At 52.2% G+C, this 22239-nt stretch overlaps 1 protein-coding gene across 3 annotated transcripts in view; it reads left to right on the top strand.

Annotated features, from left to right (window-relative positions):
• RARB (retinoic acid receptor beta) overlaps window positions 1-22239 on the top strand; it is a 187452-nt gene that overhangs the window by 152482 nt on the left and 12731 nt on the right. For all 3 annotated transcript variants that reach the window (XM_066245727.1, XM_066245725.1, XM_066245726.1), the window contains 2 exons: window positions 989-1149; window positions 16259-16435. In XM_066245727.1, coding sequence (XP_066101824.1) covers window positions 989-1149; window positions 16259-16435 — 338 coding nt within the window. The remainder of the gene's footprint in view (window positions 1-988; window positions 1150-16258; window positions 16436-22239) is intronic.

The following is a 22239-nucleotide window of genomic DNA, read 5'->3' as shown; positions in this document are numbered from 1 at the left end:
ATTATTTTTTTTTTTTGGTATTTTTCTGAAGTTGGAAACGGGGAGGCAGTCAGACAGACTCCTGCATGCGCCCGACCGGGATCCACCCGGCACGCCCACCAGGGGGCAATGCTCTGCCCATCTTGGGGCTTCGCTCTGCCGTAATCAGAGCCATTCTAGTGCCTGAGGCAGAGGCCACAGAGCCATCCTCAGCGCCCAGGCAAACTTTTGTTCCAATGGAGCCTTGGCTGCGGGAGGGGAAGAGAGAGACAGAGAGGAAGGAGAGGGGGAGGGGTGGAGAAGCAGATGGGCGCCTCTCCTGTGTGCCCTGGTCGGAAATCGAACCCGGGACTCCTGCATGCCAGGCCAACGCTCTACCACTGAACCAACTGGCCAGGGCCTATTATTTTTTAAATAACTTTATAAATAACAAGACACATGATTCACACAGAAAGTTTAGGAAGCAGAAAATCACAAGAGAGCGAAAACCAGAATCCCATTACCCTGCAGGTGAATTTCTTCAAAGTACCAGCCAGTGAATTCAGAAGACTAAAAGGCAAAATATCAAACCAGAAAGCTTAGTTTGGAATCACTAACTCTGATGCCACCTGGGTTTTGTTTGGGGACACGTCTCCCAGGCTAAGCCGGTCCCTTTGTCATGCCTCTCAGGCCGTCTTCTCTGGAGTTATGGGGAACGTGCTTGGGAAAAGGACCAGTCCCATTGGAAAGTGCTCCCCAACCTGACAGAGACCCTCAGCCTCTGGGTGAGCCCACGCTTTCCTTGAGACCTGGTCGGCACGTGCACACACAGAAAGACGGGCTCGCTCGCTGCCCAGCCCTCCTGGCCTCCAAACCTCTTCTCTTGGGAGATGTGTTTACCTCACCTGTCCCGCTGTTCCTGCTTCCAGTGTCAGATGAATCCAAGACACCGGGAGATGGAACCTCCCGGCTTGGGCAGCGTGGGCCCAGCCACTAGTGACCCGTGATTTGCCTTCTCTATCATTTCCAGCTGTCAGGAATGACAGGAACAAGAAAAAGAAGGAGCCTTCGAAGCAGGAATGCACAGAAAGCTATGAAATGACAGCTGAGCTAGACGATCTCACAGAGAAGATCCGGAAAGCGCACCAGGAAACCTTCCCCTCGCTCTGCCAGCTGGGGAAATACACCACGGTAAGAGCCGCTCCCTCCCTGGGCTGCTGGGAGGGTGGGCACAGACCCTGTGTACACACACGTGCACACACGCACACGCACTCGCAGGCACACATGGGCACGCGCTTTGCTCTGGGCCTCAAGGGGACATCCACCCAAACTTGGCCCAGGACATGGCTGTCGGCTCTGGGGCTACACAGTGGCCACCTCCCTCCTTCGTGGAGTGGCTTTTGGACACTCTGAGCAGTCTGGGTTTTCTCCGATTCAGTCACGTGTTCATGCATTCATCCAAGAGACACCAATAGAGCACTTACCATGTGCCAGGCTGTGTGACTCTGGTGACATGAATGGATAAGGTAAGGTTGCTGCTTGCGGGGACCTCGGGTCTGGGGAAGAGGCAAGTGAAACCAGTGAGATGTTACTTGAGTCCTGACAGACACCCGTACAGAGCCCAGTGGGGACCCAGATGGGGGAAGGCATCAATCTTTTAAAAACACTGATCCAACTGTAAGATCCACCCAAGGTTATTATTGGGAACTGCCCCTGGGCCAGGGTCTGGCTTCAGTGAGGGCGTGTGTATAATGCCCAAGCCAAGGCCTGGAAAAGCAAAAATAGGTGTGGCCCTTGCCCTGATAGGTTGCTAGATGGGTGGGTGGTGCCCCTCTGCTCCCAGTGTTCTGCTGGAGAATGGCTTTCACTGAGGTTAAAAATAACGGGAAGAGGGAGGGAGAGAACATGGGATTAAAAACAGAAGGCCTGTGTTTCCTGAACTGGGATGAGCTGTAGAGACATCATGAGACACTTGAACTTTTTAAAGTGTTGTGGGGTTTTTTTGCACGTATCACATTTCTTGATGTATAGTCCTGGAGTGTGGGACTCGATATTTGTTGAGTGAATGAATGTGTCTAACTTGTTCTGGCCTCTGCAAGTGGCTTATATTGCTTGCCTAGGCGCTAGTAAATGTACTTTTTTAAAAATGCAAGTATTGCAGCATTTGCTGGTTCGGTGGCTGGTGTGCCAGGAAGGGCACGAACACAGAGAGATGCAGTGGGATTGCCGGAGAGAAAAAAGAACAGTGAGCGCAGGGCGTGTGAAGCACGTCTTGAGGTGCGCGCTGTCGTGCCTTTGGGTGTGGGCGCCACAGTTTTATCTATAAAATGGGAATGGGGGTCAGGAGTGGGCCCAGAGGGTTCGTTGCCGAAATTGCTGCTAGAACATGCCAGGGCAGCTTCTCAGGTGAGCACGAGCCAATGCAGTTGGGTGGCACCAGCTTCTAGAGGGTTGACACTAGGCTTAGGTAGCCCTGGCCGAATGAAAGACTGGCTCAGGAAGCAGAGGAAGAGCCTAGGACAGGGATTCCCAAAGCTCCATGTGCTTACGAAGCACCTGGCATTCTTATTAACTTGCAGGTTCTGATTCAGCAGTTCTGCTGGGGGCATTTCTAACAAGCTCCCAGGCGATGCTGAGGCTGCTAGTATACAGAGCACATTCTGAACGGCAAAGGCCATGAACCTACTTTGAGTAGCCAGACCCAGGATGACCTTCTGGGGCCCACCCAGCCTTTGGTGTCAGGGAGAAGGGGCGACTCTGGAGTGTGCTACTCTTTAATCTGTGAAGCTGTTGACCTACCTGCCAGGCTGAGGGAGGTGCTGGCCTCAGCGGACACACCCTCACTGAGCTAGGGGAGCACGGTCCTTGCCCAAAGCAGACACGGAGCAGGACAAGGCTGGACACCCTACGGGAGCTTTCATTTTAATTCAAGAGCTAAAGTAGGCCCATGAACCAAGAGGTGGCGAGGGCAATGCCAGGTATCAAGAGCAAGGGCGCTGGAACCAGATGAGTGGAGTTTAAACCTGCCCAGTCACTGATCACCCACGTGACCACTTTCCTCAGCCTCGTTTTTTCCATCTGTGAAATGGGGGTGATAGAAACCAGTTAGGAAGATGAAATGAAGCAGTTCATGCAAAGCTTCTATGGTGGTCCCTGGAAATATCTACACAGCAGTGATGTGACCACCCACCCACTTACTGGGTCTGAACTGACCCTCCAGGGACCTGATCTCATGCCAAGTGCTTCTGGGCACTTCAGAAAAGGAAAAGGGTTAATAACCAATGCCAAGGAAAATATCACTGATTTATTTTACAATATTTATTGCTTGCCAGCTGTGTTCCAGGCACTGTACCGGGCTAAGTGTCAAGGTGAGCGTGTTCTGACCTAAGACTAGGGAAACTGACTGAGGCTGGGCCATGGGAAGGGAGAGAGGAGAAGACGAGAGACGGCAGGTGCTCTGGAATGGTGGAGTTGGGTCACGTTGAAAGCTAATGGGAAACGAGAATGAAGTGCCTTGCAGGGTCTGGCATGCCGATTGAGGAATTTATATTTTAGTCTGTAAAGAATGGAGAGAAATGGACAGTTTGTGATCAGGGTCTTCATTATTCTTATCACCATGGCTATTACCATGAATATTTATTGATTATTTACTCTGTGCCAGGGACCATAAATATATTAATTCTCTTACTCCTTATGAGCAGTGGTCCCCAACGCCCGGGCCACAGACTGGTACCGGTCCATGGGCCATTAGAGAAAGATTAAATAACTTACATTATTTCCATTTTATTTATATTTAAGTTTGAACAATGTTTTATTTTTAAAAAATGACCAGATTCCCTCTGTTACATCCGTCTAAGACTCACTCTTGACACTTGTCTCGGTCACATGATACATTTATCCGTCCCACCCTAAAGGCCGGTCCGTGAAAATATTTTCTGACATTAAACCGGTCCGTGGCCCAAAAAAGGTTGGGGACCACTGCTTATGAGAACTATTCGAGGTGGATACTGTTGCCCCCGTATGGCAGATAAGTAAACTGAGGCTGGGTATTATTTTTCCCCAACTTACAGATGAGTAAACCAAGGTGTAGAAGGGCTAGATGACATTCCCCATGTCTCATAGCCAACACATGGGACTTGAACATGGTCAGTCTGACTCCAGGGGGAGCCCTTTTTACAACTACACCCTTTACAGAATACATCAGGAGAGTAGTTGACAGGGTAGAATGGGAGCAGTTAGGAGGAGGTGGCTGTTACCCAGGAATAAATCCAACATTTAGCTCCAGGAAAAAACAGAGTATAAGAGAACAATCGGTAAGGAGGGCTTCCTGAAAGAGGAACCTTTTGAGCCGGGACACAAGGTGAGAGCCATTAGATGACAATTCCTGGGATCATTTGCTACTGTGTCAGGGTCCCCAGGTAGAGATAACTGAGAGTGGCCTACTCAGTCCCCCAGGCTCTGACTCACCTGGTACCCAGGTGCAATGGTGCCCATTATAGTCTGGAGGAGGGCGGGGCAAACTCAAAGTACAGCATTTGCCTCTCGAGAACACTGGTCCTGGTGTGAGCTGGCTTCCCCCAGGACCTGGGGCCATGATGCCTCTTGGGACAGTCCTGTTAGCCAGCACAGCTCCTTCCCACCCCAAAAGCCTCTCCGAGGCCTCTCTGAAATCGGTGGTCTGTCCTGGTGGATTCTCATTCCGCAGTAGGTCTGATTCCACCTGCTTCTAGGCCAGTGAGGCTGCCTGGAGTTCTCCTCGGACACCTTGTCTGTCCTGTGGCTCACACTGCCATCTCAGTGACGCTGCCTGAAGGCCTCCTCGGACACCCTGTCTGTCCTGTGGCTCACACTGCCATCCCAGTGAGGCTGCCTGGAGGCCTCCTCGGACACCCTGTCTGTCCTGTGGCTCACACTGCCATCCCAGTGACCCTGCCTGGAGGCCTCCTTGGACACCCTGTCTCTCCTGTGGCTCACACTGCCATCCCAGTGACCCTGCCTGGAGGCCTCCTCGGACACCCTGTCTGTCCTGTGGCTCACACTGCCATCCCGGTGACGCTGCCTGAAGGCCTCCTCAGATACCCTGTCTGTCCTGTGGCTCACACTGCCATCCCAGTGCCTCCTCTGGCTGCCAGAGCTGGCTCACTGCTGGGGCAGAGGCTCCTGGGAGAGGCCCCGCCCAATGACCAATAAAAGCTGGTGGGAAAAGCCCCAACCTCCTTGTCCCTGGAGGGGATACCTCTCTAAAACATCTCCAGTTCGCCCAGCCCAGCGAGGTGGAGCACAGGTACCCCCAGGGATGCTCTTCCCTGCCTGCCCTCTGGTCCCAGCCCCGCCCACTCCTCCTCCATGCTTCCTGGGATCTCTTCCCAAATAAACTGTTTGCATTCAAATCCTGCCCAAGGCTGGTGGGATCTCTGAGGGCCTCCGGGGCACCTTCCCATTCAGCCCTCTTTGGGGATGACACCATCAGTCCCCAATTAGCGCCCACCGTTCTGAGCACTCCACAGGGACCTTCTGCGCCTCTTGGGAAGAGATCCGGCAGGGAAAATGGAAGTACAAGCTTGATCTCCAGAGACTGCTCCTTCGGCGAGGGCCAGCCGGCCTCCCTCCAGGGGCACGTGGCCCGTTTGCAGGGGCAAGGCTGCTCCAAAACAGTTGCTACCCTGCATTTCTCTTCATCTCTGTTCTCTGAGCACGGGCCTCACTGTTTTTATTGTAAGCAACTTGAAATCCTTTCTGGAAGTCGGTGGGGGTATAAATAAACAACAGCAGTCACAACACATTCTCTGCAAGCTCCTAGTTCCCAGTCGAGCATTTTTTTATAGAGAGGGGTTTTTTTTAGCGAGGCAGTGCCTTGCAGTGCCGGGGAACTTCCTGCCATCTCCACCAGACTGGCATCCCTGTCCTGGGGATGAGTAGGCAGGGAGGAACTTCAAAGGCAGCTGGCCGCCCACCTACAGATCTTTAAAAGAGTACTTCCTTTTTTTCTTCCCTAATTCGGGTAGATTTGGGACCAATGGTCAGGCCCAGGAGACAGCAGGAATGGGTAGGGGGCGCAAAAACATATGCCCACCACCTTCCACGCAGGACGCCTCAGGGCGAGTCTCCGTGCAGAGATTTCTAACCACTGACCCCTCCAAAGGCAAGGGGGTGGGAGGGAGATTCCGTGTAGAAAGGTGGGCAGCAGAGGAGTGGCTGTTTATACTGAGCTCTCCAAAACAGAACGAGGTGAGCCAGAGGACACATCCTAGCTCCGAGGCTACTGACTCTGCTTTCTTAGGACAGACCCTAGTATCTATGTCCTTTAGGCTTTGGGGCCTCTTAGACCCAGGTTCAAATCCTGCCTTTGCTACTTAGGAGTGTCATGATCTTGAAGTCCTCATTGGAGCTTCAGTTCCTTAATCTATACAACGGAGTTTAAATACATAAAGCCTCATGTGACTGAGGGTTAGTTAAATGAGGAAAATGCAGATAGCAGAGCGCCTTGGACAGTTTCTGGCACAGAAATGTGCAGAATGAGCAGGCTCCTCCTCGTGAGCCTACTAGAACACCGTGTCGTTTTTCAGAGCCTCACGCCCAGGTTCTGGAAGAGTAAGGGGGCAGGTGGGGAGGAGAGGGTTCCGGGCGGCGCAGCCCCCGCCCGGACCGTCTGCTCGGGGCTGCACCCGCTCCTGCGCCCCCTGCTCTGCCGAGTGCAGGTTGTTCATCACCTTGAGGAGCTTGATGGGACATAGCTGCCCTCCGAGGGGCTCGTGAACTTGAGCTATGGAGATTTAAGGAGCCCTTAATCTACTCAGAAAAAATGACCGCCAACAGCGTCATTAAACCTTCAAAAGACTTTCCAGGAGACGAGTGCTTTAGAAAAGGGAGGAGAGTGTGAGTGGTTCCGGCCATGGGAGGACTTGGCTTTGATTTTCGCAGCTGACGCCTGGATCAGCCCGAGAATCGGAGTCTGAGACTCGCGAGGTGGACCTCCCAGGAAAGAGGCTCCTGGTGAGGGTGCGAGGTTAGGGCAGTCACGAACCCAAGGTCTGACCTTCCGCCCTGCTACCTCGTCTTCCGACCTTGGACCCGCCCTAATTCTGGGAGCCTGTTTCCTGCCAGTAAACACACCTGCTCTGTCTGGACTGCGGACCGGTCCACCAGAAATTCCGTGCCGGTCCACAAAAGAGTTAACCACCCTGATGTCATATGAGGATTACAGACCCAGTGTTCTTAGTCAAATTTATTTATGCTCAGGGTGATTTCTGTTTTAGCAGTCCCCAAAATATATAATTCTCCTATTTTCACCGGTCCCCAAGTATATATAAAAAGGTTGAAAACCACTGACCTAGATAGACCATGCCTTCATTTTCCCACACACACTTACTATACACCAACTATATTAGTCTCCTAGGGCCACCACATTAAAGGACCCAAACTGATGGCAGAAGACAACAGAAATGTATTGTCTCTCAGTTCTGGAAGCGAGAAATCCAAACTCAAGGCATCCTCAGGGCCATGCTCCCTCTGACATCTCCAGAGGAGACACCTTGCCTCGTAGCTTGGGATGTTACTGCTAATTAGTGGCCTTCCTTGGTTTATAGATGCAGGACTCCAGCTCCCTGCCTGCTGTCTTCACATGGCCACCTTCTCCTCGTACATCTTCACGTGGCCTTCCCTCCGCGCATGCCTGTCTCTGTCCAAATTTTTCCTTTGTATATAAGGGCACTGTCATACTAGGTTAGGAACCATCCTAATGACTTCCTTTTAGGTTGATTACCTCTGTAAAGACCCTACTTCCAAATAAGGTCACCTTCTGAAGTACTGGGAGTTAAGGTTTCATTGTATATATATTTTTAGGGGGGGGTACAGTTCACCCATCACACCTACTGAGCGTAGTATTGGGGTACCCAGGTGTTTACCTTGCAGCTCTTTTGTGAAGTCTGGCAGGTTTTCTCACTTGTTCCGGGAGCTTTTAGAAACCTCTGGCAGCACACATCATAAGTCCTCATCTTTAGACAGACTCCCGCATGCGCCCGACCGGGATCCACCCGGCATGCCCACCAGGGGGCGATGCTCTGCCCATCTGGGGTGTTGCTCTGTTGCAACCAGAGCCATTCTAGCGCCTGAGGCAGAGGCCATGGAGCCATCCCCAGTGCCCTGGCCAACTTTGCTCCAATGGAGCCCTGGCTGCGGGAGGGGAAGAGAGAGACAGAGAGGAAGGAGAGGGAGAGGGGTGGAGAAGCAGATGGGCGCTTCTCCTGTGTGCCCTGGCCGGGAATCGAACCCTGGACTCCTGCACGCCAGTCTGATGCTCTACCACTGAGCCAACCGGCCAGGACAGTCCTCATCTTTTAAAGGCAACACCCTCTAGGCACTGGGGTAGGTACTCAGGGTCTCTCTGGAAGGTGGAAAAAGGAACAGACATTCCCAGCTCAGGGAATAGCCTGAGCATGGCCAGAAGTGTTACAAAGAGGGGACTGGATGGGAGGTAGGTGCGGAGTCTTAGAGAAGGTAGGATCTGGCTGATGGGGCCTCGGTGTGCTGGGATAAGGTGTGTGAACGTTAGCCAGGGAGAGCTAAGAAAGGCTTCTAGTTGGGAGAAGCTTGTCGATGGGTGGGCCTTGGCTGCTCTGTGTGTGGCCAGAAGGCTTTGACAGGGAGGCAGGGCAGAGCTTTGGTTTATTCTTAAATATGCCCCCGAGAAACCGTCAATGGCTCCTCACAGCAGCTAAGACGACCCCAAACCTAGCATCTCTTGCCCGTCCAACACTGGTCTCCACCCTCCATCCTACAGCTGGGCCCTTCCAAAGGCTGTACCCCTGCACCCCAGAAGGTCTCTGAATCTCTGAAATACCAGGAACGGAGGGACTGAAGTTGTCCAGAGGGGCCTGTTGAGGCTCATATCCTAGCTCAGGAGTCTTAAGACAATGGGGGTTCAGGAGCACCCCTAAATCAGTGAAGTCCTATAGCATCATGCTTGCTTTTGCCAGACTTCCAGGAAAGAGTTCGAGGTCATTTGACTTCCTTGCTACCTGCCCTCTTCCCGTGGCCTGGAGCCCTCTCCACTCATGGGCTGCGACAGGCCTTTGAGATATTGCCCGTCTTTCCACTCCGAGTGGCAGGGTGGCTGCCACACTGCCTTCCTCCCCAGCTGTTGGGAGCATGTGGTTCTGGGAGAATGCCGTCTACACCCACTGATGGGCATGCCCCAGGGCAAGATCCAGAGGCCAGGTTGTCATAGTGGCTCGATACGTGTTTGTTGACTACAAAGAGATACTGGCCTGGCACATGGCATTCTCTTCATAGTGATGCCAGGTATCTTTTTGCTGCCTGAGTTTCCAACCCGGAGGGAGATCACAAACACAGTAACCGGCTCTGGGAGACAGAAAGTTCTGGTCAGGAAGTAGAATACACGATGAGCCAAGTGCGAGAGGAGCGATGTGGTGGGGAGCCCAGATGCTGTAGCCCCGCCCCTGGGGGTGGAGCCTGTCCCCTCCACCTACTGCTGGGGCATCTTGTACCAGTTACTTAACTTCTCTGGGCCTCAGTCTCCAGTCAGTCAAATGGGATGACCACAGAACCTACTTTATGAGGCTGTGGTGAGAGTTAAAGGGAGTTCATTGAGAATCACTTAAAACAGTGCCCCCGGGGGAGGTGCGCCTGAGCAAAGGGCTGCCTCGTGAGAAACATGTAGAATGAAGCTTTGGAACGGGGGTGACGGCAACCTTCTTCGGAGAGAATCTGAAAGGGCATCGTCGGCCTCTCAGGGTGGTTGAAGGGCCAGGACTGCAGGCCTCGGGGAGAGGGAGGCTGCCTCCGTGGGGGTGCCCCACATGCCCAGGGAACCTGGACTCTTTCTTCCCTTTAAGACATTTATGTCCCTCTTTAGGTAAGAAAGAAAAGAAAAGGAACATGAGTAGCCCTGATTAAGCCGCTGGAGTACGCAGGGGCTGGCACAGGTGGGGTTTTGAAGGCACTGGTCATCCCCTGCATGGAGGGGTGTTGGTCTGACGGTGAGGCCGGTCGGAAAAGCACCGTGTGGCAGCGAGGAACCAAGTCTGCAGAAGAAAGGGATGCAGTTGTGGGACAAAAATGGCCACTGAATTGGATTCCATAGTGGCGTTGGGCTCTTCTGTGGCTAAAGATGGCCCTAGGGGGCCACCTGGGCCCCTGCTGCACAGCATTCTGGGAAGGCAGCTGGGGCTCCTGCCTGGGGAGGGGCTTCCGTCCAGGTTGAAGGCAGCCAAGGGGAGGATAGTGAGTTTGGGGAAAGCCTGTCTCTCCGGCCTCTGCTTTTTTGCCTCTGCATCTCATTAGCTGCCACCACCACGGGCCTCCCCTGGGGACCCTATTCTTCCCTTCCCCCTCCTCCCCCTCCCCTGGCTTCAGGAAGGCTGCAGAGAACCCACGCTGCCACCTCGCTCCCTGTGCCCGCCTTCACTGCCAACCAAACCAGGCCACACGTCCATTTGCCGCAGCTGGAAGATAATATATAAGCCATTTTAAACCTCATGCCTGTGAGTCCGGCAACCAGCCTAATAAAACACCAGGTTATTTTGTGTTTTATTAACTGCCTCTTCCCTTCCGTTTGCATAATCGGGAGTGAGATTTACATGCCGTTAAGACGGCTGTGCATTATTTCTAATAGAAGGTGCGACAGGCTGCTCCCTCCCAGCCCCGCGCGCGTGACAAAGTAACCTCGTAGGGCGCTGATGAAGATTTCGTTCACACTTGCTGGGTTGGGGCAATGTCTTTTTTTCCAGATGAATACTCCATTGTAAAATGATTTCCCGCAGTCAGCCCGCCTCTCTGTCCCTCCCGATCGCGTCTCCCTCCGAACCGGATAAACTGCCTATTAAATTTAATTACAGCCCGAACGGTGCACATCTTGATCTTATGTTCCCCCGAGTGTACTGTATTCCACCAAGGTCCTTGAGGAAGGAAGACGATAAATCCGCAGGGTGCCTGCAGAGGATGTTGCGGAAGGCAACGTTGGCCACCAGCTTTTTTTAGTGCCTCTTGGCATCCCTTGGGCAAACGTTTCTTTCTGGCTTTCGTTCGTCACCGACATTAAAAACAGGAGTGAGTTTTACTGGCTCGGTGAACTGATTTCCACTGAGGTGGGTGACTAAAGACATCAGTTAGGATGCAGGGGACCCTTAACTGAACGAGTTACGTGTGCCTGGGGAGACTTGCCTTTGGTTGGACGGTTCGGTTCCGCTCTTGGAGGCAGCAAAGGCCAAAGGAGGAGGTAGGGGAGAGCTTCTTCCTCAACACGCTGGTTGTCCTGAGACATTTTAAACAAGCAGGGACTTGTGGGAACTTCATTCACCACTGATGCATTCAGCAAATATTTTTAGGAATGCCTACTGTGTGTACCAGGCGCTGTTGTAGGCACCGACGAGACAAGAAGCCCCAGGTAATGAGTTAATGGTAGGGTGTGTTAGGAGATCAGTGTTGTTGGTGGTGTCAAACAGGGTGGGGAGGGGCGCTGGTGTGTAGGGGTGGAGGGTTCTGTAATTTTCTTTTTGGAGGGAGGGGGATGAAAGTAAATTCTGTTTCATTACATATTTAATTCTTTGCCAGTAATCTTTTACTTTTTCTAATTCTTGCAATGTTTTATTCCCCATTAAATTCAATATAGAAAATATCAGTATCTGTTGAAGAATAGAAATTGTTATATAACATTAAGGAAATATATACAGCTATCATATGAGCCTAACAACAGATATTGAAAATCTAAAAATAAAGACTGTTTATAAATAATATAAAAGCAGTATTTTCGTCTTCTGCAAAATAATTTAAATAATTATACATGGGTAGAAAGAAATTTTTCAGAAGTATAAATTACAAATAAAGCGCCCCATTTTTCTTTTTTTTTTGTAATCTATCAGGTTATAATTTATGAAATATGAATAAAGTCAAGTGAACAATATATTATTAAAAACAAATTCTGCCTAGTTACCCAATTTTTTAGGGGGGTATTTTTCTGAAGTGAGAAGCAGGGAGGCAGAGAAACAGACTCCCGCATGTGCCCGACCGGGATCCACCCAGCATGCCCACTAGGGGGCGATGCTTTGCCTATCTGGGGCGTTGCTCATTTGCAGCTGGAGCCATTCTAGCACCTGAGGCTGAGGCCACGGAACCGTCCTCAGTGCCTGGGCCAACTTTGCTCCAATGGAGCCTTGGCTGCAGGAGGGGAAGAGAGAGAGAGAGAGAGAAAGGAGAGTGGGAAGGGTGGAGAAGCAGATGGGCGCTTGTCCCGTGTGCCCTGACCGGGAATGGAACCCAGGACTTCCACATGTCAGGCCGACACTCTACTGCTGAGCAACCCAATTGTTATTACTCTAATAGGCTATGATAAAAAACAATTTTTAGAAGAAAAATCTGTTTATTCATACCATGCTTATCTTAAACTTTAACAGCTCACTTAGTTCTTACCTGGTAGAGGCAGTGAACCTTAAGGGGGTATAGACATGGAAGGACAAAGAGGAAACAAGATAGACAACACAGAAATTTACATGTAGAAAGAAGGTTAACTGAGTTACTAGGGTTCTTTGAAAAATCAAATTTATGTTTTCTGTTCTAGTCAGTGCGAGGATTCTATAATTTCCAGTAGAGTGGTATGGGAGGCCTCAGAGAAAATGACATTGAGCAAAGACTTAAAGGAATGAGGGAGGGCATCCTGCAGCTATCTGGGGAAAAGCAGTCCAGGGGTTGGGAACAGCCAGTGCAAAGGCCCAGAGGCAGGTCCATGCTCCACTTGTTTAGGGTGAGCTAGGAGACCTGTGTAGATGGTTCGAGTCAGCTGGGGAGAAAGTCGGAGGAGACAAAGTCAGAAGGCAGAGGCCAGGTCTGGGAAATGCCTTTGACTTTTAGTCTGAGTGAGAAATCACTGGAGGTTTTAAGCAGCGCAGCAACTTGGTCCGACTTGTGGTTTAAAAGGCTTTTCCTTCAGTTCTTCAGTAAGAATAGACTGTAAGGAGGTCAGGGTGGAATGAAGGAGACCAGTGAAGACGTTGCAATAATCAGGCAGAAGGCGATTGTGGCTCAGACTAGGTTGGTGGCAGTGGGACCTCTTTTCCAAGTCTTGACAGTTTGTGGTGGGGCCGGGGAGTTGGGGAGTAGAGAATGTGAAACTCCCAGACAAATCATCTTAAGCTACAACTGCACATTAGTCAGAATTCTTCCAGTTGCTGTGATAGAAACCAAACTCAAATCTACTTAGATTAAAAAATATATATATATGTATCCTGTGTGAATCAGGCATAGCTGGATCCATCAGTTCAGTATCTTCGGAACATTCTTTTTTCTCTCTGTGTTCATCTCGGCTTTCCTCTGAGTTGGCCTCACTGTGCGGAAAGCCTTCTCCCCCTGATGGCCCCTGAAAGCCCCTGCTAACCCTTACTGATGGAGAGCTTTGCTTCCCCATTTGCTCCAACAGAAGTCTCAGAATTCAGCCTCACCGGCCAGCTCCGAGTTACCCGTTCTTTCTGAACCAATCACTGTAGCCAGGAGGAGGGACCACTCTGATCAGCCAGAGCAGAGTCAGCGCCCTGCCTGCACTTGAGAGGGTTAGATGGCCCCACTCAAACGCAAAGGGCTGAGAGGGAGGGAGGAACAGTCCCCCAAATGACACCAGAGGGAGAGCAGAGGATGGCAGGGAGACGGGGGATAAGACGGCCACTCCACTCCATCTCCACCAGCAATCCTGCTCTGGAGATTTCAGAAAGAGAAGAAACCAGTTACACTTTCTTGAGTGTGTTGCAGAGTGGTTGTAACCGAAAGCTGAGATCTTCAGTAATTTCTGGCAAGTTCTCAGCGGTGGTCTATTTTCTGTCTGTGCTCTGAGCATCCTCTTTACTGGTTACATGAAGAAAGATAGTGTGAGGCTTGTAACGGGCAGCAGCGTGGGTCCAGCATGGGGACATTGCTGGCCGCGTTGCCTCTGCATGTGAGGACCGAGGAGAGAACAATCATTGCTGCAGCCTGAACCCCCTGACAGTGCTGGGGGGTGATGAGGAAAAGGGTCCAACACGGTTCAGACCCCCTGAACACAACAGGCACCGTTTACTTCCTTCACTCTGGGGTCCTGCTTGTTCTTCCCAGCAGCCTTTGAGGACAGGCGTGTCCCTCTTTACAGACGGGAAGACTAGGGTGTAAAGAGAGGGCACTACTTGCAGGAGGTCACACCTGTCGGCCAAGTAGGAGAAAAGGTCAGGTTTGGGGGTCTGGTAGATCCAGGATTCATTCCCAGCCACATCCTGTAGTGAAGCTGACAGCCCGATCTTCCCCACCGTTGTGGGGTTCGGAGGTGAGGGGTGCACCCTGGGTGGGCGGGGCTGCCCTGTGAAGGCTCAGGGAGCAGCCAGCACTCCCCCTCAGCCAAGGGTGGACGCTGGCTCTGGGGTGTTCGGCCGTTATACCACAGCCCCTGGCTGTGTGGGGGTGGGTCAGGAAACACGCAGGGAACACAGAGAGGAAGGTAAGCGAACGAAAGAAGGAATGTTTGAATGGATGCAGGAACCCAGCCAGTGGGTGGCAGAGGTTTGGACTGAAATTAGGCCTCTGTCAGGATGAGGGGGAGAGCTGTCTTTGTTTTGTGGCTGTCGGGATGAGTGGTCCTGCAGGACCTGGGCCTTGAGTGGAAGCTGCCCAGGGACTAGGAGGCGGGTCCCTCCGGAGAGCACAGGGAGGGGCACCTCTCCGTGGCTGCACCCTCATGCCACCCACACGTGCCCGCAGACCCTGATCCTGCCTCTCCGCTGAGGCCTGGGGCTGGCAGTGAGACTGGGTACCAGACACGCCTGTGGCCATAGCAACACTGAGGACCACTAGAGAGCCTAAACTTGGTTATTGGTGTTGCAGTGTTTTGTTTTTCCTTTAAATTGTCATTATCACTGTCACATCTTAAACTTTTTATTATGAAAAACTGCAAACATAATCTGAAAGCAGAGAGAATAGAATGATGAACACCTGTGATCCCTTCCCGGTCAGTCTCTTTCCATCATCTGTCCACCCTCATACACATTCTGCCCGTTACATAGCGTTTGAACGAGTGTTACAGACATCTTATTTTGTCTGTGACAGACACTTCTGCAAACAAAAGCCTAACAGCAATGCTATCATCACTCCTCCTAAAATAGAATTATATCCAATACTTTAATATCGCAGATTGCCAGTTTTCTCATACCTGTCACAATTTATTTATTTGAGTTAGAATTCACATAAGGTCTACAGCTTGAAATTGGTTTGTAAGTCTCCTAAAACTCTTCTTTTCCTAAGTCAAGTCTATTGGGGTATAATGTACATTATGTAAAATTTACCTGTTGTAAAGGGACAGTTTTATGAGTTTGACAAACGTGTGTGCTGTCACGGACCCTGCGCCCAAGATGCAGGGCACTTCGTCACTCCAACGAAGTCCCCTTGAACGCCTCGTGCTCGGCCGTCCCCCCACCCCAGCCCCTGGAAACCACTGATCTGACCTCTGTCACTACAGTTTTGCCATCTCCAGAATGTCACATGAATGGGATCATTCTGTGCGTGGGCTCTTGAGTCTGCCTTCTTTCACTTGGCCCGATGCGTCTGTGGTCCATCTGTGTCGCAGTGGGAGTCAGGGCCTCGTTCGTTTGTAGCCACGGCCAACGGGCGCGCTGTTGCCTGGTTGCATCGCAGTTTATCCACTCATCAGTTAATGAGCATCTGGGTGGAGTCACTTTTAATCTATAGGTTTTTTTCCTTCCATTTCTTTATTCTCCTTGCAATGTATTTGTTGAAGAAACTAACCCGTCGGTTTTATGGGGTCTCCCGCATCCCGGATGTGGACAGCCGCATCCCCCATGGTGTTATTTAGCATGTCCATTTGCCTTCTGGGTTTCCTGTAGTTCGAGCTGGAGGCTCACTGTGATTCTGGTCTGGCAGCTGCATAGGTGGTGGTGAGTGTTTTCCACCAGGACACCCAAGTAACAGGCTGCCTGTTTGTAAGATGATAGTAACCACGGGTGGGCAGTGCCGAGAGCCATGAATTCCTCAGAATTATATCGTGGTGACTTCTTATTCCATCATTCTTTCTTCATTTATTAGCTGGAATGATTGCCCAAAGAGAAATTCCCCTCGTCTGTAATTTGACGATCAGGTGGGACAGGGATAATATTTTGAGCATTTTTAAAAGGCAGATCCAAGCTAAAAACGCAGCAAGCCCACCAGGAAGCTCGCTGGTCAGGACGGGACAGGCAGCCCATGAGCAGTGGACGTGCTACACCTCCTGCCTTCCATGGGGCTCCCCAGAAACCATGGTGTCTTCTCTCCCCCTTAGAACTCCAGTGCTGACCACCGAGTCCGGCTGGACCTGGGCCTCTGGGACAAATTCAGTGAACTGGCCACCAAGTGCATTATTAAGATCGTGGAGTTTGCTAAACGCCTGCCGGGCTTCACCAGCTTGACCATCGCGGACCAGATCACCCTGCTGAAGGCCGCCTGCCTGGACATCCTGGTATGTGCCCTTTGGAACTCAGTCTGGGGCTTGGGGGGAGGCAGTGAGTGGCTGTGATGACCTCGGGAGGCTTTGATGTCCCCAGCCTCTCCCCCTGCCACGGCCTTGGCTGATGGAGTGGCGTGCGCCCCGCCCACATCTCAGTGCACTTGCCAAAGGCTCAGAGACCCCCGGAGTTGGACAAAACCTTCCAACCCTCTCTACCTCATGTGGGAACCATTCCTACATGACCTTGGGGAGAGATCCAGCCAGTCCTGGTCACAGGCCTTCAGGGGGCAGGTCGCTCAGCCATAGCCTTTTCCGTGGGACAACACTGTAGGTCTTTGGAAGGCTACCAGGCTAAACCGACTGGAGGTGGCCCCACAGCAGCCTAGGGCCACCCTCTGATTTCACACCGCCTCCATTGACGGCCTTGCAAAAATCTTTTTCTTCTATGGGCCTCAGTTTCCCCAACCGTGCAAAGGGGGTTCCTGATGTCCCTCCACTGCCTGCTGCTCTCACACTGCGGCTTCTAGGGCCCTCGGATGGGTGAGGAGGCGTCAGACCTTGTCCTCTGCCGGTGTCGGCTGGCTAGGTGGTGCCCCCTCTCTCCCGGCTGGGGCTTCCGGGGTGCTGTGATCAGCCCTGTCTGGGGCAGTGTTCTTGAGCGGGGAAGCAGCTCCCATTAGAGGCGGCAGGGACGTGTCTTGCAGTGGGGGTGGGGGGTGGCCTGTATGGTTACGGCCTCTGGAGGACATGGGTGGGAGGGAGGCCAGCCCCCAGGGAGGCATCAGAAAAGAGGGGAAGAAAAATGAGCTGTTGAGGTCCTTTCAAAGTATAGATTTTTCTTTTTATTACATCTTTCATAGCTTTGGGTATAAACAGTTCTACAAAGCAAACACAATTACTCACTGTAATTAAACACACACACAGGCCTGCTCAGGAGGAGCGCGGGCCCCGGACGGGGCAGTTGTGCAGGAAGCTTGAATGTTTGTTTATGTGTCTTTCTGCTTACCAGTTGGATCTGAGGAGGAGTGGTAATGATTACTCAGTAGCCTACAGGCGCCAGGGATCCTGAGAGTATATATGGTATTCTTTCTTCTCATATAAAATCAGAGGGTTTGGGTTGAACCTGGGAACTTTCGGGGAAGAGAAAAAAAAAACAGAAAGAAACAGAGAAGCAACAGCAACCTGTCACATACCCACACCCTGTAGAGTTGGCACACCTTAGCTCACTTGCACCTCACACAACGCAGCTAGGTGAGTCTCCCAGCTCAGCTTGGGCTGGGGCCAAAACTCAAGACCCAGATCTTCGGACTCCGGAGCTGTGAGGAGTGCAGACACGAGGAGATTAGCTGCATAAACAGGGCATGGTGGGGGAGGTGTGGGCCCAGGGAGAGAACCAACCAGACCGCCCAATTACTAGAGGCAGCGTGAGAAAATCAATGATGATGTTCATAGCGATCTAGTAGAATAACTTTCCAATGCTTTGCTTGCAAGTGCTTCAGATGTAGAGCTCGGTAGAATTTTTCCTAAGCCCCCCCACCCACCCACCACCACCACCACCACCACCAAGATATTAGTGGAGACTGAAGTGATCACCAGGTGCTTAGAGAGAGGTCCCCCAGAGGCTGAGCGTGGTGAGTGGTGGGTGTGATGACACCCGGCTGGTCAGTGTCTGCACCAGGGAAAGCTGTGGGATTCCGAGTCCCCTGCATCACGCGGCCTCCCAGCAGGGCCTGGAGCCTTTCTGATGCTCATGCTCTAGCTTTGGCCCTGTGCTTATTTTCTTAGTTCTCCTTCTGTCTAGCTGCCCGCTGGTGGCAGCTGAGGAGCCCCGGCTCCGGCCCTTTGGGAAACACGGAATGAGAGGGATGCTTTGAGAGCCTCCGGGGAAGTGTCCTGTTCCCACAACGCTGCCTGCTTCACCATCGGGGTGCTCAGACCCCTCTTAAATCCCAGCCAGCTTACAGTGGCCGTCTCCCCACATCTCACATGTATAGTGAGCCGCACAAGTGCTCTCCAGGTTTGCTCACTAACCCAAGACCCAGCCCTTAGCCCCTCGGTGGAGACGGGGACAGGACTAATACTGTGACCTTCATCAAGTTATTGAATCTCTCCAAGCCTCAGTTTACCTATATATAAAATAAGAATGCAAATCAATAAGGCGTTCACTAAGGTGATTCCTTCAGTGGGCTTTAATATGGGACATGCAGTAGATCCCCAGCCAGTGAGTTTGAAAGCAGGACAGATCTGGCATACGCCCAGGGAAGGGCAGAGAGCTGCAGTCATCTGACATAAAGCAGAAGGGATACTTATTCAGTCCCAGACAAGAGCTCATTTCCAAGAATTTGTAGCAAAGGCAGTTAATCACAAGATCCTGAAAATGCACAACTTCAAAGAGCGCCTTTTGGATGAGCATGTCAGCTGGCTGAGCTATTTAGGAGAATCTTCTCATCTAAGCCATTGAGGTATTGATAGAGTGAGACAGAGAGACCAGAAGGACAGACAGACAGACCCGGGCTGAGGTGATTCTCAGCCTCTAGACTGGAAAGTTGAGGTTGTGCCAAAGGTCACTAACTGTGACCCAGTGCCACCCGTTCTCGGCCACCAGTGCACTGTGTTGTGTGTGGTTTGTTCTGATGGCCACCTGTCTGTGGGCCAGCACTGTGTTGGGAACACGCTTTCAGTGTGAAACATTCTGCCGAGGCCCTGGGTAGAGGTGGGGGGAGTTGATTTATAATCAGGAGGCGGGAAGCCCTCAAGACACAGGTCCAAGGGGAAGTATGGCCTTTAGCCTGTCCTGCCCACACTCCCTGCCATCCCACGCCCTGGAGTGATTTCCATCCCAGCCCCTGTGTGGTGGGGACCCTCCGGCGTGTGGAGCCCGCAGCCCGGCTTCCCTCCTGAGGCTGACGGAAGGCATGCTGAGGCCCAGCTGTGAGTGTCATGATTCCCCACAGGAGCCAAGGAGCCAAAAGGTCCCTGGAAAGATGGGCCAACTCTTCAAAACCATGGCGAGGAGACTTATATTTCTTTTCTTACCCAAGAGTTGGGCATCTTCTTTGGTGTGTGTTCAGGACAAGAAAGGGAGCCGCCACGAGTAGTTTCTTCTGTGAGTTCCGTCATGTCTTCCTTCTGGCTCTCTCCTCTCCGCCTGTCTCTCCTGCCCCTCCCTCCCAGCCCCCTCTTCTCTGCGGCAACTAGGATCGAGACCCTCTCCACTTAAAATCAAAGACAACAGCCCTTGAGGCAGTCTGACCCTCCGGTTTCTCTCCTCTGCCTCCCATCCTTCTGCCTTCCTCCTTTCCTTTCCCTCCCTCCCTCCCTCCCTCCCTCCCTCCCTCCCTCCCTCCCTCCCTCCCTCCTTCCTTCCTTCCCCTCCTTCCCCCTCCCTTCCTCCCTCCCTCCCTCCCTCCCTCCCTCCTTCCTTCCTTCCTTCCCCTCCTTCCCTCCTCCCTCCCTCCCTCCTTCCTTCCTTCCTTCCTTCCCCTCCTTCCCCCCCTCCCTTCCTCCCTCCCTCCCTCCATCCATCTTCCTTCCATCCTTTCTTCTTCCTCCCTCCCTTCCTTTCTCCTTCCTCCCTTCCTTCTGCAAATATTCACCGAGGACCTACTGTGTGCCAGGCACCATTCTAGATTCTGATAAGTGAACAGACCAACATCGCTGCCCTGGTACGGCTGAGTCTCACCTTGGATTGGGGTGGGTGGGTGGATATTAGTCAGTGTCTTAAGTAGCAGTACTGTTTTCCTACCAAGGAAACAGTAGCAGAATGGAGGGACAGAGCATGGCTGGGCTGGGCAGGAGCGGGTTTCTGTAGTTTGGTTAGGGAAGCAGGTGACCTGTGCAGAGTCCTGGATGCAGGGCAGACAGAGCCGGAACCAGTAACAGGCACTGGCCTGAGAGACGTGCACGTACAAAGGGGGCCTGAAGAGAGGAGTTTAAAGGCCCTGGGACAGGGGAGGCCCTGGCGGTTGGAGGGACAGCAAGGAGGTGAGTGTGCCTGGAAGGGAGTGAGGGAAGGGAGCAGGAGGGTCGTTCTCTGAGAGGAAGGGGAGCCTGAGATCGCATATACATTTTCATCCTCAGTGTCATAAGGAGTCACTGGGCTTTTTGATCAGAGGTGGGCTGTAGTCTGGCTTTTGTTTTAAATGTTCATTCTGTTTTGTCATACAGCATGAATAAGTATTCACACCCTATCCTTATTCACTTTCGTGAGCACTTACTATGGGCCAGACACTGGAGATGTGATGGTGGAGAGGAGAGGGTCCTCGCCCACCTGGAATTTGCAGCGCAGCCCTGGAGCTGGCCCTAGACCCGGCCCTGCTTTGAACCTGAGGTCGTGCCTCTTCCCCCTCCCCTCCCTTCGGCTTCTCCAGATGTTGATTGCTGTTATGAGTGTGGGCTCTGACGCCAGCTTGCCTGGGTTCAAACTCTGGCTCTGCTGCTGACGAGCTGGGCGACCTTGGGGAAATTGCTTCCCCTCTCTGAGCTTCAGGCTCCTCATACCGACAGTGACTGTGATAGAAGAAGCCTCCTTTCAGGGTCTGGGGAGAATGAAGTGAGGAGTCCACAGGGGCTTGGACAGTGTTGCAAAATCATAGCCCTCAGCTACCTTCCATATGGGTGTTAAGCCTCACTGGACCCTCCAAGGGACTGTTATCACCTCAGTTTCAGAAAAGACGGTCACAGCCCAGCTGGAAGCTGAAGGCCCACGGGGCTCGCCCCAGAGTTCTTTCATCTAGAATACTCCGTCTTCTCCCCCTTGAACCCCTCACTTTTTTTGTGGACAACTCCACATCTCAGCTTCAATCTTTACCTTCAGAAAAGTCTTTCCTGGCCAGCCCCTGGCTTCTTACCTCCTCCCCGCTGGTCTCTCTTGCCCTTAAGACATGTGCTGTTACTAGAAATATGTTTACTGGTGTCTTCTGCACTGTGGGCTCCGTGAGGACAGGGACCACATTGGGGTTGGTCACTGGAGCAGAATTCCAGCTGCAAAAGAGGCATTCAGTGAATGTTTGTGAAAATGGATGGATGGACAGATGGACTGACGGACGATGGATGAATGGACGGACGAATGAACAGACAGATGGATAAATGGGCAAACTGATCAGAATTGGAATTTCAGAACATGCGCTGCCGCCTGAGTATTGCGTCTGAGGAAGGTACAAGTGTGAGGTCTCTCCCTATGGGACACAGGGGGCTTTGCTGGGTCCTGCCACCGCTGCCTTCACTGCCCACACAAGGGAAACATTCCCACGCCCCCCACAGCAGCACCTTGCTGCTGGTGACGCACAAGTGACTGCCCTGCCTGACTTACAACATGATTTGTGGCTCCTGGGGTCCTTGGGACCTTGGGACCATGCAGCCACAAAGGGCCAGTCCTGTATGGACCTGTCCCTCCTTGCCTCGTCAGGGACTCCATGGGGATGAGGCTCCCACCAGGGGAGGAGCGAGCTCTGGACTTGGAGCCCCACAGCCTGAGGTCAGGCTTCCGCACTGTCTCTGGCCGCCTGTGCCACCGTGAGGATGAGGTCTTGCATCTCTGTGAGTCCCTGCTTTATCACCTGTGCATGTGGAGTGGTTACCCCGGCAGTCACAGGAAGGCACTCTGAGCTGGTCCGTGTAGTGGATAAGAGGGTCGACTCTGGAGCCAGACTTTCTGGGTTCAAATCCCAGCTCCGCCACTTACAAGCTGTATGAATTTAGGGAAACTATGTGACTCCTCTAAGCCTCAGTTATGTCTTCAGTGAAATGGGTATGATAGTAACTCCTCCCTAATAAGGCTGTTGGGAGAATTGCTTGGGCTAATGCATGTGACACAA

This window comes from Saccopteryx bilineata, chromosome 10 (genome assembly GCF_036850765.1).
Source record: "Saccopteryx bilineata isolate mSacBil1 chromosome 10, mSacBil1_pri_phased_curated, whole genome shotgun sequence".
In the NCBI taxonomy this organism is placed as follows: Eukaryota; Metazoa; Chordata; class Mammalia; order Chiroptera; family Emballonuridae; genus Saccopteryx; species Saccopteryx bilineata.
Note: the sequence above shows the minus strand (reverse complement) of the source record. Positions and strands in the feature narration are given on the sequence as shown.